General features: G+C 42.2%; 1 protein-coding gene and 1 long non-coding RNA gene across 17 annotated transcripts in view; one reads left to right on the plus strand and one right to left on the minus strand.

Annotated features, from left to right (window-relative positions):
• Nucleotides 1-15,796, plus strand: part of LOC126945338 (uncharacterized) — a 44,238-nt gene that overhangs the window by 9,337 nt on the left and 19,105 nt on the right. For 7 of the 16 annotated variants that reach the window (XR_007722410.1, XR_007722405.1, XR_007722412.1 and 4 more), the window contains exons 1-5: nucleotides 10,340-10,399; nucleotides 11,435-11,494; nucleotides 11,647-15,061; nucleotides 15,280-15,369; nucleotides 15,477-15,541. This is a non-coding gene — a long non-coding RNA (uncharacterized LOC126945338). Of the gene's footprint in view, nucleotides 1-10,339; nucleotides 10,400-11,434; nucleotides 11,495-11,646; nucleotides 15,062-15,279; nucleotides 15,370-15,476; nucleotides 15,542-15,796 lie in introns of those variants that run through there. The other 9 variants (XR_007722420.1, XR_007722419.1, XR_007722414.1 and 6 more) reach the window with 8 other exon arrangements.
• LOC126945336 (ataxin-3-like protein) lies at nucleotides 9,106-10,853 on the minus strand. The gene is made up of 2 exons (XM_050775244.1): nucleotides 10,153-10,853; nucleotides 9,106-9,888 (listed from the first exon to the last, which is right to left on the minus strand). Exons 1-2 carry the CDS (start codon nucleotides 10,384-10,386, stop codon nucleotides 9,322-9,324), a joined length of 801 nt encoding a protein of 266 aa, XP_050631201.1. The 5' UTR covers nucleotides 10,387-10,853; the 3' UTR covers nucleotides 9,106-9,321.

Raw genomic sequence — 15,796 nt, forward strand, 5'->3', positions numbered from 1 at the left:
GAACCTGAGTCCGTGTTGACTGCGGTAGATGCGGGTGTCCAGGTGAATTATCCTACTCTACCAGACCACAGGATGGAATGATAGTTCTGACACATCATCAGTCCAGAGCTGATAGTGGTGCCAACAGTGGGGTGGAAGTTGGAGTTCTGCCAGGATCTAGGTAAGGTTCCTAGATGACGGCAGTGACCAGCCTGTGTGGTGCGTGTCTTTTTCGTCTTTCAGGTATGCCAAGTGGCATCCTGGAAAACACCTGTCAGATGCGTTTCTTCTGCTGCTGCTAGTCATGAGATCAAGGTGGGTCTGAGAATGGCCATTCGGAGGCCCTGGATAGTAACCGGGTAATGGATGACACGAGTGCTATGCCAATACAGACCACCTGAACTTCAGATTTCCTGGACAAAGAGGGCACTGTCCTTGACACGGTGTTTTCCCATGGTTTCCTGCAGGTGTCCCATAAAGTCCTCTTCCTGTAGAGAGGTAGGAGATGTTGTGGCATTACCTCATGAAAGGCACTCTGAATTTCCTGCATGTAGATAATTAATGATGGTTTGAGTCTGGTAGAGTAACCTTGTGTTTGGCATATGTGTCATTGGGAAAAGATAATTAGTGATTCCCAATGCCAGTAAGCATGAGATTTTACTGTTTGCTTATTCAAAGGTAAGGGTTTGTGTGTGTGTGTGTGTGTGTGCAAATTTGACCCTCCATGTGATAAACGGATATGCCAGTGCTCAGGTAGTTGATCATATTGTCTGTCACCCCGATGTGGACCGTGCTGTTTCTCCAGGTATGCCTCGTAGGCTCTGGCTTAGATATCTTCAGTTATCTGGGTAACCTGGATGAGTTGTGAAATGATACCAATGAACAAGTATATTTGTGGGTGTCCTCGTAGCATAGGTTGTGGACCAAGCAGAGTTTCCCCAATATGTCTTTCAGATGAATGTCAGGGCATCACAGCAGGCCTTTCAAAGCTGGGTAACGTGGGGCATTGCTGGCTGAGGTAAGTGCTGACACAGGCCTAAACTGCAGCCCACAGTGTCGTACTGTCACAGAGGCTTAGTTCAGTGATGATGTGTCCCTGCACATCTTCCTGCCGTGATTTCTTACGGTAAATGATGGTGTGTGCGGTAAACTCACCACAGACCAGGTGATCTCCATGTATCTAGGTTAGTGAGGTTCCTTTGCCTGAATGGTTTACCATGTGATGGGTAACAGCTGTTATTATAAGAAAGGGAAGCGGCTTCCCGTTCTCCTCGCCATGTGATCCTTTTCATTTCTGTCCCGGTGAGAATGTATAATGTATGTGCTTTGTAAGTGCTGATTGATTGGCAGGAGCCCAGGGAACTCACGTGGCATTGTGCATCACAAAAGTGACTGCAGTGGATTTGCAGGGAAGCCGGCCAGGGAAAATGGCATGTCCTATGATGGCCTAGACCTTGGAGGGGCCACAAGCATGCAGGTACATTTCTGGTTCCCATAATTATGTTAGCATGCAGGCAGTTTGTAGGGTATTGGTGGAGGAGCTGTGTCCATAGACCCGTTGGTCACCTGTTGGTTTCAGATTCAGGCAGGCAGAAGTCAGAGTGTGAGGACAGCCTTGAGGTCTCTCCAGGAGATTCAGGGTCCATAGGATTTGGTACGGATTCAGGTATGAGATGATGATGGCCCTCATCACCATGGTATTTTGAAGGAATCCAAGAAACAGATGATGGGCCTGTCTCATACTAACCATGGTAGTACCCATGGGATTTTGTAACTACAGAGTGAAAAGATGACAGTGGCCATATACCTGAGAATGTCCATGTGATTTTTGTAAATATCCAGATAAGATATGAGTGTTCCTACTTAGGAAGTGAACATGGGTTACTGAAGTTATAAAGGTAAGAAATGATAAACCTAATCGTGTGGGTGAGCATGGTATTTTCTAGATATCCAGATAACAGAGGATGATGGCCCTAACTCGAGTATCAAAGTTGGGTTTCCTCAGGTAGGCACATAGGAGCTGATGATGTTTTATACCATGTTAGTGAACATGGCATTTTGTGGTATTCCGGATATGATGGCAAATCTAACCACAAACATGACCATGAGATTTGTCAGAGATCCAGTAAAGAGAAGATGGTCCCCTTAACCATGAAGTTTATGATGAAATTTTGTAGGTCAGTAATTAAGAGATGACAGAGATCCTAACCGTGATACTGAACAAGGGATTTGCAAGTCACCAGGTAAGAGATGATTGTGTCTCTAAAAATGTGGTGACCGTGGGATTTTGCAGATTTCAATCAAGGAATAATGTGTTACTAGAAATGGTAGTACCAAGGTATTCAACAGTTAGCCACGAAAGAAATGATGTGTTCCTAGCAGTGGTATTTAATCTGGGTTATTTGTCGATCTCCATGTATGGTAGGTTTTTCCAAATCTGGTAGATCTTCTGGCCTTCTGTAGGTATCCACATGAGAGATGATGTGTCACAAATTGTAAGTAACTGCCGCTACTGTAACCAAAGTATTTTATAAGTATCCAGCTAAGAGCTCTGGCTTTATATGTTTGTTGGATGTAAGACTATCAGGTTATCTATTTTTTTTCTTTTTTTGAGACAGCGTCTGGGTGAGGTAAGTGCTGCTGCAGGTCTAAACCACAGCCCACACCATGGGACAGTCAGAGAGACCCAGTTCAGTGAAGATATGTGTCCCTACATGCCTTCCCGCCATGATTTCTTTCACATGTACTCAGGTGAGAAATAATGGACTCCTTACCAATCCCAGATTGGCCAGGTTTTCCATTTTCTGCTTCACAGAAAGTGTATGCTAAACCCTGTGTGTGTTGAGGGACTGCAAGGAGCCAGGTATTTATCACTGTATTTCCCGCCCGCATGCTGCTCCTAGGATGACTACAGATGTCCAGTCTAGAAACAGTGGCTTTCTGCTATCAGCGTCGACCTGGGATTACTGCAAGTATCCAGGTCGAGTGAGTGTGTCCCATAACAATGGAAATAATCAAGGTTCTTTGCAGGAGTGCTGGCAGCAAACCCCGTGCCCTTCTACACATACGTCTTCCTGCTTCTTTCAGATTCCTACCGTGACATCACAATGAATCCAACACGGGACCTTAATGGGAAGCTTGGCTGCTCTGCAGGTCAGCACTGATGAGGACCAAAACCATCGCACGGGCCACGTGAGGCCCAGCTGTCTAGGTAAGTGATGATAGTGTCAAGTCTCCCTGTTGTTCGCTTCAGGTATCCCGTAGGAAATGATAAGAGTACCTGGCTTTCTAGAAACCGTGAGTGGTCCCTCTGCATATTTCAGAGACAACACCTAACCCTGTGAGCATGGTGGGACTGCAAATACCAGGTAATGATCCGGCGTTCTCAGCCACAGCAGTGACCATGGACATTTTGCAGGTGTCCTGTAGAGAGAAACGCAGTCTGCTGTGATCATGGACCTGAGCTTGGGTGTCCCACCAGCATCTAGATAAGAGTCATTGAATTATGGATGTGAGCATCGTGATTTGCAGGTGTGCTGCTGGAACACCTGAACTTGTGTGTTTCTCTTTTTTTTTTTGATAGAGTTTTGCTGTTGTCGCCCAGGCTGGAGGGCAATAGCGTGACCTCGGTTCACTGCAACCCCTGCCTCCTGTGTTCTAGAGATTCGCCTGCCTCAGTCTTCCGAGTTGCTGGGATTACAGATGTGCACCGCCATCCCCCGCTAAGTTTTGTATTACTAGTAGAGACAGTTTCACCATGTTGGGCAGGCTGGTCTCGAACTTCAGACCTCTGGTGATCCACCTTCCTCGGCCTCCTACACGGCTGGGATTGCAAGTATGAGCCACCATGCCTGGTCCCTGGTGTATTTCTGAGGCATTTATCTCAGTGTATGTTTTCCAGATTCCCACGATGAAATCTCGACAAACAGGAGTCACGATCAGGGGACATGTCTGCTATCTGGGTAAGTGATGGTGTGCATGGTAAACTCACCACAGACCAGGTGATCTCAACATATCTAGTTAAGTGAGTTCCTTTGCCTGAACACTTTACCATGTGGTGGGTTAACAGCTATTATGGAAAGAAAGGGAGGTGGCTCCCAGTTCTCCTTGCCATGTGATCCTTTTCATTTCTGTCCTGGAGAGAAAGTATGATCTGTGTGCTTTGTGAGTGCTGATTGATTGGTATGTACCCAGGGAACTCATGTGGCATTATGTATCACAGGAGTGACTGTGGTGGATTTGCAGGGAAGCTGGCCAGGGAAAATGGCGTGTCCTACAGTGGCCTAGACCTTGGAGGGCCTGCAAGTATCCAGGTACATTATTGGCTCCCGTAATGATGATAGCAAGCAGGCAGTTTGTAGGGTCCTAGTGGAAAAGCTGTGTCCATAGACACATTGGTCACACATTTGGTTTCAGGTTCAGGCAGGCAGTAGTGAGAGTGTGTGTAGGCAGCCTTGAGATCTCTCCAGGAGATTCAGGGTCCATAGCGTTTTCTAGGGATTCGGGTATGAGATGATCATGGCTCTCATCATTGTGGTGACCATGGTATTTTGAAGGAATCCAAGAAACAGTTGATGGGCCTGTCCCTAACCATGGTAGGGCCCATGGGATTTTATAGCTAAAGAGTGAAAAGATGAAAGTGGCCATTGCTCTGGTAATGTCCATGGGATTTTGTAAATATCCAGGTAAGAAATGAGTGTTTCTACTTAGGAAGGGAACATGGGATACTGAAATTATAATGGTAAGAAATGATAATAAACCTAATGGTGTGGGTGACCATGCTACTTTTTAGATATCCAGATAAGTGTGAATGGTGGTCCTAACTTGAGTATCAAAGTTGGATTTCCTCAGGTAGGCACTAAGAAGCTGATGGTGTTTCTTCCCATATTAGTGTACATTGCATTTTGTGGTATTCCAGATATGATGTCGAACCAAACCACAAAAGTGACCATGAGATTGTCAGGAGTCTTGTAAAGGGATTATGGTCTCCTTAACTGTGACGGTTATGATGTAATTTTTTCGTCAGTAGTTCAGAGATGACGGTATCCTAAGCACAGTATTTCTTTTTTTTTTGAGAGAGTCTGCCTGAGGTAAGTGCTGATGCACGCATAAACCACAGCATGCACCGTGGGACTGTCCCAGAGACCTGGTTCAGTGATGAGGTGTCCCCACACGTCTTCCTGCCGTGATTTCTTTCACAGGTACTCAGCTGAGAAATGATTGAGTCCTTACTAATCCCAGATCGGCCAGGTTTTCCCGTTTTCCGTTTCAACGAAAGTGTATGCTGAACCCTGTGAGTGTTGAGGGGCTGCAGGATGCCAGGTATTTATCTCTGCATTCCCTGCCCCCATGCTGCCCCTAGGATGGCTACAGGTGTCGAGAAATGGTGTTTTTGTGCTATCAGGGTCGACCTGGGATTACTGCAAGTATCCAAGTCAAGTGGGTGTGTCCTGTAAAGATGGAAATAATCAAGATTCTTTGCAGGAGTGCTGGCAGCAAACCCCATGTCCCTCTACACATACTTCTTCGTGCCTCTTTCAGCTTCCTACCATGACATCACAATAAATCTGACACAAGACCTTAATGGGAAGTTCGGCTGCTCTGCACGTCAGTGCTGATGAGGACCAAAAGCATCACACGGGCCACGCGAGGTTCAGTTGTCTAGATAAGTGATGATGGTGTCAGGCCTCCCTGTCGTTCCCATGATTTCACTTCAGGTGTCCCAGTTGGGATTGATAAGGGTACCTGGCACCCTAGAAACTGTGAGTTTTTCCTCTGCGTATTTCAGAGACAGTGCCTAACCATGTGAACACGGCGGGACTGCAAATACCAGGTAATGATCCAGCGTTCCCAGCCACAGCAGTGACTGTGGACATTTTACAGGTGTTCTGTAGAGAGAAATGCTATCTTCTGGAGCCACGGCCCTGAGCCGGATGGCCCCACCAGCATCCTGGTAAGAGTCATTGAATGATGGATGTGAGCATCATGATTTGCAGGTGTCCTGGTACGGCATCTTGTGTGTTTCTGAGGCATATGTCTGTATATGTTTTTCAGGTTCCCTGGAGGAAATCCTGACAAAAAGGAATCACCATCAGGGGACATGTCTGCTGTCTGGTTAGTGATGGTGTTCGCAGTAAACTCACCACAGACCAGGCGATCTCCACCTATCTAGGTACGTGAGGTTCCTTTGCCTGAACAGTTTACCATGTGATGGGCTAACGGCTATTATGGAAAGGAAGAGTAGTGACTCCCTGTTCTCCTCGCCATATGATCCTGTCGATTTCTGTCCTAGAAAGAATATAAGATGTATGTACTCTGTGAGTGTGGATTGATTGGCACGTACCCAGGGAACCCACATGGCACTGTGCATCACAGAAGTAACTTCGGTGGAGTTACAGGGAAGCCGGCCAGGGAAAGTGGCGTGTCCTACAATGGCCTAGAACTTGGAGGGCCCACAAGCATCCTGGTAGATTTTTGGCTCTTACAGTGATGATAGTGAGCAGGTGGCTTGCAGGGTTCTGGTATTAAAAGCAGTGTCCATAGACACATTGGTCACATATGTAGTTTCAGGCTCAGGCAGGCAGAGGACAGCCTTGAGATCTGTCCACAAGATTCACTGATTATCATATTTGGTAGGGATTCAGGTGTGAGATGATCATGACTCTCAACATTGTGACCATAGTATTTTGAAGGAATACGAGAAACAGATGATGGACATGTCCCTAACCGTGGTAATGCCCATGGGATTTTGTAGCTATAGGGTGAAAAGATGACAGTGGCCATATCTATGGTAATTTCTGTGGAATTTTGTATATATCCAGGTAAGAAATGAGAGTTTCTACTTAGGAAGTGAACATAGGATACTGAAGGTATAAAAGTAAGAAATAATGATAAACCTAATCCTGTGGGAGACCATGGTATTTTCTACATATCCATATAAGAGTGGATGGTGACCCTAACTCGAGTATCAAAATTGGGTTTCCTCAGGTAGGCACGTAGGAGCTGATGATGTCCCTTCCCATATGAGTGAACATGACATTTTGTATTCCGGATATGGTGGCAAACCTAACCCCAAAATGACTATGAGGTTTGTCAGGGGCCTAGTAAAGAAAAGATGGTCCCCTTAACCGTGAAGGTTATGATGCAAATTATTCGATCAGTAATTAAGAGGTGACGGTGACCCTACCCCTCCAATGAACAATGAATTTTGCAAATCACCAGGTAAGAGATAATGGTGTCTCTAAAAATGTGGTGACCATGGGATTTTGAGGATATCCAATCAAGGAGTAATATGTTACTAGAAATGGTAGTCCCAAGGTATTTTACAGTTACCCAGGAAATAAAGGATGTGTCCTTAGCAATGGCATTTTATTTGAGTAATTTGTAGGTATCCATGTCTGGTAGGTATTTCTATATCTGGTCGATCTCATGATCTTCTGTAGGTATCCACATGAGAGATGATGTGTCACAAATTGTAACCAAGTGCCAAGGTATTTTACAAGTATCTCACTTAAAGCTCTGGTGAATATAAGTTTTTGAAGATACCCAGTAGGGAATGATGTTGGCCTAAGCTGTGGTAATGCCCACAAGTAGTGCCCATATCTTGGTAACAGGTGGTGTGTGTCTAATTATGGTTGTCACCATGGCTTTTTTTGCAAATTCCAGCAATATAATGAAGACAATCTTAACCACTCTTATGAACAGAGGATTTAGCAGGAATTGAGGAAAGAAATAGGCCGGGCGCGGTGGCTCAAGCCTGTAATCCCAGCACTTTGGGAGGCCGAGACGGGCGGATCACGAGGTCAGGAGATCAAGACCATCCTGGCTAACACGGTGAAACCCCGTCTCTACTAAAAAATACAAAAAACTAGCCGGGCAAAGTGGCGGGCGCCTGTAGTCCCAACTACTTGGGAGGCTGAGGCAGGAGAATGGCGTGTACCCGGGAGGCGGAGCTTGCAGTGAGCTGAGATCCGGCCACTGCACTCCAGCCTGGGCGACAGAGCATGACTCCGTCTCAAAAAAAAAAAAAAAAAAAAAAAAAAAGAAATAATGTGGTCTTTAACCAAGTGGACATGATTAGATTTTAGGGATTTCTAAATAAGTGATCATGGTGTCCCTAACCACGGGATTTTGCAGGTTGTAGTCAACAGGCGATGATGAATTTAACAATAGGCGCAAACATGGGATTTCTTGATACCCAGGTAAGACATGATGTGGTCCTTAAACGTATTACAGACCATATGATTTTTTAGATATCTAGATAGCAATAATATGTCCTGAAATCTTGATGTTACCTTTTGTTCAGACTTAAAAAGTTGCTCATTCTCAAATATTTGTGCAAGGCTGATTTCAGAGTATAGGAATGCACCAGCAGCCAGCCCAGTGGCTCACGCCTTAATCTCTACACTTTGGGAGGCCAAGGCGGGCAGATCACTTGAGGGCAGGAGTTCGAGACCAGCCTTGCCATCATAGTGAAACCCCGTCTCTACTAAAAGTACAAAATTTAGCTGGGCGTCCTCGCATATGCCTGTAGTCCCAGCTACTCAGGTGGCTGAGGCACGAGAATCATTTGAATCTAGAAGGCAGATGTTGCAGTGAGCCGAGGTTGGGCCACTGCAGTCCAGACTGGGCAATAGAGCAAGTCTTTGCCCCCCTCACCACGCTCCCCAAAGAAAGAAAGAGTAATGCACCAGAGTCATGAAATAACGATCTTAGCACATAGGGCATAAAAAGCAAAACCTCAGAAAGTATTACCATATTTCAAAAGACTTGTGGAAAATAATTAAGGACCAGGTAGCAGAAATTGTGATCAGAAGAAATAACATAAGAATATACTTAAGTGCACAGTACATAGTTGGAAGGCAAACTGTTTATCCTTCTAAAACCATTACTGTGATCAACACAGACAAGAGACACTTTCCTGAAAGGTTAAATTGGTTCATGAGAAATAAAAGCAACCAAAATGAGCCACATTATCTACAATAGAAGAGACCATATGGAAAAAGTTCTATGGCAAGAGCTAACTAGTTAGTATACAAAAAGATTCACGAAAAATGCCTCAACTTTAGACACGTTAGATATTGCACACTAAAAAAAAAAAAAAAACCAAAAAAAAACAAAGGAACATTTTGAAAGCTATTTTAAATTTAATTAATTGCTGAATGTCTCCTTGGCTACTAGTTGAACAATCATTATTTAGTCCCACATATCTCTCACCATTTTGTTTGCAGACCATCTAAAAGCCTTATTTCCTCATCTATTTGACAGATGACCAAAATGGGTCCTACAATATGATCACACAGGATAATCTTGGAAAGTATGACTAAATTATTTTTAACGGCATTATTTTTCTCCTTTGATTTTCAGATTCTTTCTCATAATTTCTAAAACAGTGTCGACAGCGGCCTGTACCATGTCTTCATTGACGTCATCACTGAGATCACTCTCAATTGCTCTTGAACTTGTTGTTGGCCTTTCGTGTAGATATGAACTGTGACCTGGCGGATCTGACTGTTGTTGCTGCTGCTTCTGTTCCTGCTGATGCTTTTCAAAATAGTCTTTTATTTTCTTTGGCTCTTCCGAAGCAGGAGTTCCACATGATGTCTTTGGAAGATCTTGCGATGTGTTTCTGGAACTACCTTGCATACTTAGTTCAATAGCCCTGCGGAGATCTTCATCTTCTTTATTGGTTTCTTGGCGGCTTAGTTCCAGGGCCCTCTGAAAATCCTGCTCTTCTTGGTCTGATGTTCCAGACTCATCACTTTCTTCTGACACTTTTTCAAGAATTGTTTTGTAGACTCTGTGGTCTTTTTCTTTGGCTAATTTTTTTCCATTAAGTTTTGGTCTATCCATCTCTTCAACACTGATGATTTGCAGCAGTTGGTCAGCTTCACAGTCTGGCAGATCCCCCTTAACAACAAATACAGAATATGCTTCCTGTTGCAGTTGAGTCAAGAAATTTGCAAGGCATGTATCTGATATTAATTCTGGACCCGCCAAGAGAGAATTCAAGTTAAACCAGTGTTTTCCGAATTTTCTGATAGTAAACCAGTGTTGTTTATAATTACATATAAAAGATCTTTCATTTATAGGATCAATCCCGAGCTTCTGATATTCAGGATTATTGAAATGGATGACCTCTAAACCCCAGAACTTCAAGGCATTGCATATTACCTGGATGGAGAAGAAGCCGCTATCATCCATGTTTTCTGAAGGCTGCTGTAAAAATGCACGATAGTCTTCACTAGTGACTCCTCCTTCTGCCATTCTCATCCTCTCTTCTTCATCTAGCTGATGTGCAATTGAAGCTAATTCCACAGGACTGAAATATTCTCCTTGCAGCAGATTATTCAGGCAGTGCTGAGCACAAAGGAAGCCTTCTTGTTTTTCATGAAAGATGAAATCCATGTTGATTCTAACCGTGAGTTTTTGTATATATGCGGGAACATGTTATATGCCCAGCTATGGCAGTTATCTGGGCAGTTTGTAGATAGCCATGAAATAGGTGTTAGGTTTTCAAACCTTATGAAGACCATGGGTTTCTGTAGGTATTTAAGTAAGAGATGATATGTCACAAAGCACTATTGTGACCAAGGTGGTTTTGCCAGTATCTAGTCAAGACCTGATGGTAAACCTAAAGTGAATATGGGGTTTTGGAGTCATCCCATAGGGGATAATGGTGACTTGAACCATGGCAGTGCCCATTGATTTTCAGATGTCCTATAAAATATAATGTCTCTTTAATTATGGTTGTCAGCATGGTTTTAGTAAGTGAATAAAGGTGAAATTTACCACAGTAGTAAACAGAAGATTTGGCAGGTAACTGGGAAAGAAATAACATGGGCTTTAACCAAACGGGCATCATGGGATTTTGGAAGTCTCTGGGTAAGTTATGATGTCACTGACCACAGTAATAGCCATGGAATTTTGAAGGTTCCACTCAATAGATGACAATAAAACTCACGGTAGCAATGAAGATGGGACTTTGCTGGTATCCTAGTTAGAGATGATGTGGGCCTTAAAAACATTAGTGACCAAATGATCTTCAGACATCTAGAAAACTGATGAAGATGTCCTGAACTCTTCATATCCATGTGTTTTTATAGGTGTTCAGATAAGAAATGTGTGTGCCCAACAAAAGTAGTAACCATTAGATTTTACTGTTTTCTAGTTCAGAGACAATCTCTCTCAAACTTAGTAGTGACAAAGATGTAGCAGACATCCAGGTAGGATATCACAGAGTTCCTTACCACAGTAGTAACTATAGGATTTTTGCAGGTGTCCAGTGAACAGACAGTGTGTGAAACTACTGTGTTGACCTTGGACTTCTCTAAGTGTCCAAGTACACTTAGTGATGCCCTAATGATCGTAGTGAGTGTATGGACGGAATGAGCAGGGGGCCAGATGGAAGGACATGCATCCTGACCAGGGTTACCACCATATGATTTCTCAGCAGGTAGTCAAGAGATAATGGTGTCTCTAACTACAGCATTGGCCTCAGAACCTTAGGATTCAGGTAGAGTTCATGGTTCCCCTAACAATACTAGTCACCGTGGGATTTTTTGAGGTCCATGTAGAAGATGTATCCCTAACCACCACTGCTGCCATATGGTTTTGCAGGCTCCTATCAAGAGATAATGGTGAAACTCATATTGGTCATTTTTGTAGGCATTCATGGAATCTAGCTAAGTGATTATGTGGACCTTAAACATAGTACAGACCATCTGCTCTTCAGACATCTCGGTAAGTGATGATGATATCCTCAACGTGTGTTGGTATCGTGTGTTTTGCAGGTATTCGGGTAAAAAAAAAAAAAAGATACTGGCTCTACCAGTAAGTATTGGAATCCATGAGACTTAGCTTAACCAGTTTTCTGGTTTAGAGATATTGTGTATTTAACCTTAGGAGTGAATGAGAAATTTTCAATTCTCATTGCCATGATCTGGCAAGTGATCATAACTTTCGTCAAAACAGTAATGACCATGAGATTTTTATCGATGCCCAGACAATAAATGATGGTGCCTGTACCAATGTGTTGATCTTCAGGTTCTGCCATTATCCAGGTAGCATTAATGAGTTTGTAAAGATAGAAGTGACAAAAGTTAATTTGCAGATGTTCTGCTAGAAAAAGTTACATTCTTAAACACATCTGGCACAATGTGTTTTTTCAGGTTTCAATCTAAAGATCAAGGTAACCCTAACAATGGGATTAACATGAAGCTTTGCTGGTATCCAGGCAACTGATGATGTCAGTCTTATCACACAGAAGACATTCTGACCTTCAGAAATTTACATAAGTGATGATGATACCTCTAACATTTGTGTTACTGTGTTTTTTGGGGTTTTGCAGATATTCAGGTAAGAAATTATAATGTTCCCATAATTCCCATTTAAGAATACACCCTTACTGCTTACTAGTTCAGAGGTAATGTTTTGAAATCTGGCTAAGACTGAGGGATTTGTAAGTTTCCAAGTCAATTTTCATAGTGTTTCTCATCTCAGTATTGACCATGGTATTTTTACAGGTACCGAGTCAAGTGATTATGATATATCCATGGTTTTGACCTTGATATTCTGCAAGTATCAAGGTAAAGTTGATGGTTCTCCTACTGCTAGTGATTCTCATGAGATGTTGCATGGTCTAGGTAGAAAAAGACGTATCTCTAACCATGGCTGCCTTCATGGGGTTTTTTTTAGGTGCTGTCAGTGGATGATGCTGCAACTAACAGTGATAGTGAACATGGACTTAGCTAAAAGAGAGGGAAAAGATGGTGTGAGCCTTTACACTTTAGAGAGCTTCAGATTTCAGTTATCTAGGTAAGCGTTGATGGTGCCTGTAATACTGTGGTTACAAGAATGTTGTTTTTATAAACAGGCATTCAGGTAAGCACAGTACTAATATAAAGGTGAGAAATGATGTGGCATTTATACACTAGAGACCCAAATTTCAGATATCTAGGAAATTGATGATGGTGATCATACCTGTAATAGTTACCTGGTTTGGTATAGTTTTGCAGGGAAGAAATGAACTTGCTCCACTAATAAGAATAAGCGTGCGACTTTCTGTATTCTTGTTTAGTGCTAATTTGTACTTAACCCTAGTAGCAGTCGAGAAACCTGCAGGTATCCAGGTAAGATATCACACTGTCTATCACCTCACTAGTGACCACTGGATTTTGGCAGGTATTTCTTCAAAGGAGAGAGGTGTCTTTATTAGGGTTTAACTTCACATCTTTGAAACTATCCAGGTAGCATTGATGAGTCACAAAAAGAAGTGATCAAGGGTATTTGCAGGTGTCCAGGTAGTATAAGAGATGTGTTAAACACGTTTTTCACAATATGCTTTTCAGGCTCCTTTCATGAGATTATAGTGAGCTTAACAATGGCCATTAATGGTGGACATTATGAGTGTCTGGTAAGTGATGAGGTGTGCTTAATGCACAGTGAAAACATTTGACCTTCATATAAGAAGGTAAGTGATCAAAGTGCCCCTAACACTTTTGCTTGCTTGTTTATTTTGAAGATACTGAGATAAGAAACCATAGTCCTTACCAATGTTAGGAACCATGAGTTCTTAGTTTTACATATTTTGGAAAATTTATCTTTAATCCTGTGGATACTGAGTCATTGCCGTATCCAGATAATTTTCATGGTGTTCCTCACCACAGTAGTAACCATCGGATTTTTGCAGATATCCAGTCAAGAAAGAATGGTTTCATCTGGCAACATTGTTGACCTGGAGTACTACAAATGTCCAGCTAGAGTGTATATGTCCCATAATGATGGAAGTGACAAAAGTTATTGGCAAGCATCATGCTGTAAAAAGTGTCTTTTCACACATATTTCGAAATGTGTTTTTCAAATTCCTGTCAAGAGATGGTGGTGAACCTAACAATGGCTATTAACATGGTAGGTGTTAATGTGGGTTTTTCACACTACAGAACATCTAATCTTCACATACCTAGGTCAGTGATGATGCTGTCCCTAGTACTAGTATTACCATGTTTTTATTTTCAGCTATCAGGCAATGGCTTTACTAGTATAGAAGTAAGAACTAATGCGACTTTTATATGGTAGAGACCTTCCTATTTTCAGATATACAGGTAATTAATGATGGTGTTGACAACTCTGATACTAATCTTATTTTTTGGCTGGTTTGCATAGAAGAAATTAATTTTGTCTAACAGTACAAATAAGCATGAGTGATTTTACTGTATTCTTATGTAGAGCTAATGTGTATTTAATAATCATAGTGTTAGATGGACCTGTAGGTATCCAGCTAATTTATCATATTTTTCATCACCACAGAATGACCATGGGATTTCTGCAGGTATCCATTTAAGAGAGGGAAGTGTCTCTTACTAGATTTTGACACTGGAGTTCTGCAAGTGTTCAAGTAATGTTGATGGATCCCAAAATGACAGAAATGACCAGGGGAATGTGCAGGTGACCAGGTATAATCGGATGTATATCAAATATAACATTTTTCATAATGTGTGTTTCAGGATTCTGTCAGGAGATTATGGTGAGCCCAATAATGGTAGTTGATGTGGGACTGCTGGAATATAGGTAACTGATGTGGTAAGTTTAAATCCCAGCACATCTACTTGATTTTCTGTATCTAGGTAAGTGATTAATGATGTCCCAAATACTCGTTACTGTGTTTGTTTCTTTTTTCTTTATGTATTCAGTGATGAAAAGTTCTTACTAGTAATAGAATCCTTGAATTCTTTCTTTTCACATTTTAGGGGAAATTTGTATAACTTTGTGAGTATTGAGGGATTGTCACAGTAATTCTCATTGTGCTTCCCACCACATTCGTAACCATGGAATCTTTGCAGTTATCCAATCAAGAAATTATGGTCTTTTCTAAAATGGTGTTTACCTTGGTGTACTACAAATATTCAAGTAGAGTCAGTGCATCCAGTAATACTGGAAGTAACTAAGGTTAGTTGACAGCATCCTCATAGGAAATAAATTGTGTCCTTTAACATGTATTTTCTAAAGTTTTTTTCAGGTTCCTGTCAAGAGAGCACGGGGAACCTAAAGATGGTGGTTAACATGGGACATTGCTGGTGTCCAGGTAAGTGATGATGTGAGCCATAGTGGTGGTGTTGGCCTCTACTTATTGTTGTCAGTTTTTGGATTTTTTAAAGTATTCAGGTACGAAATGATAATCTCCTTACTATTACTATTAACTATGTTAAGTTTGTTTTATATATTAATGTAAACTTATGTTCAGCCTAGTGAGTGTTGGATTTGCAGGTATCTACGTAATTCTTATGATGTCCTGCTTCTCAGATGTAACCCCGGGACTTCTGGAAGTGTGCAGCGAACAGAATGTGTTTTCACTAACAGCAGTGCAGACCGTAGAATGCTACAAGTAATCAGGTAGAGTTGATGGGTCCTGCCATGGAGGAAGCCGCCAACGTTGTCCTTAGCTGTTCAGGAGGAAAAAATTGTGTGCATAGGAACATTGGTAGCAATTTGTTCTTCAGGTTTCAGTCCAGAGAACATGATGAACTTCAAAATGGTCATTCACAGGAATTCACCTGGTGCCCAGGTAAGTGCTGATATGAGCCTAAACCACAGCACAGGCCATCTGATCTTAGGCCATCTGATCTTCATGTATATAGGTGATGATGGTGTCACATTTTTTTGACTATGTGTTTATTGCAACTATTCAGCTAAGCACGAGATAGCCCTTAACAATTTGAGGAATCATGAATTTTCACTTTTTTCTTCTGTAGAGAATGTACAGTGACGAAGAACTGCACATATCTAGACAACTATCGTGGTGGTCCTCCTCCAGTAGAAT

The sequence above is a fragment of the Macaca thibetana genome, chromosome X, assembly GCF_024542745.1.
Source record: "Macaca thibetana thibetana isolate TM-01 chromosome X, ASM2454274v1, whole genome shotgun sequence".
Taxonomy (NCBI): domain Eukaryota; kingdom Metazoa; phylum Chordata; class Mammalia; order Primates; family Cercopithecidae; genus Macaca; species Macaca thibetana.

Bases quoted from the DNA above. Each gene is read 5' to 3' on its own strand.
- LOC126945336 (XM_050775244.1), bottom strand. From the start codon at position 10,386: ATGGATTTCATCTTTCATGAAAAACAAGAAGGCTTCCTTTGTGCTCAG. The intron at 9,889-10,152 runs GTAATATGCAAT...TTTGTTGTTAAG, and splicing joins GCGGCTTCTTCTCCATCCAG to GGGGATCTGCCAGACTGTGA.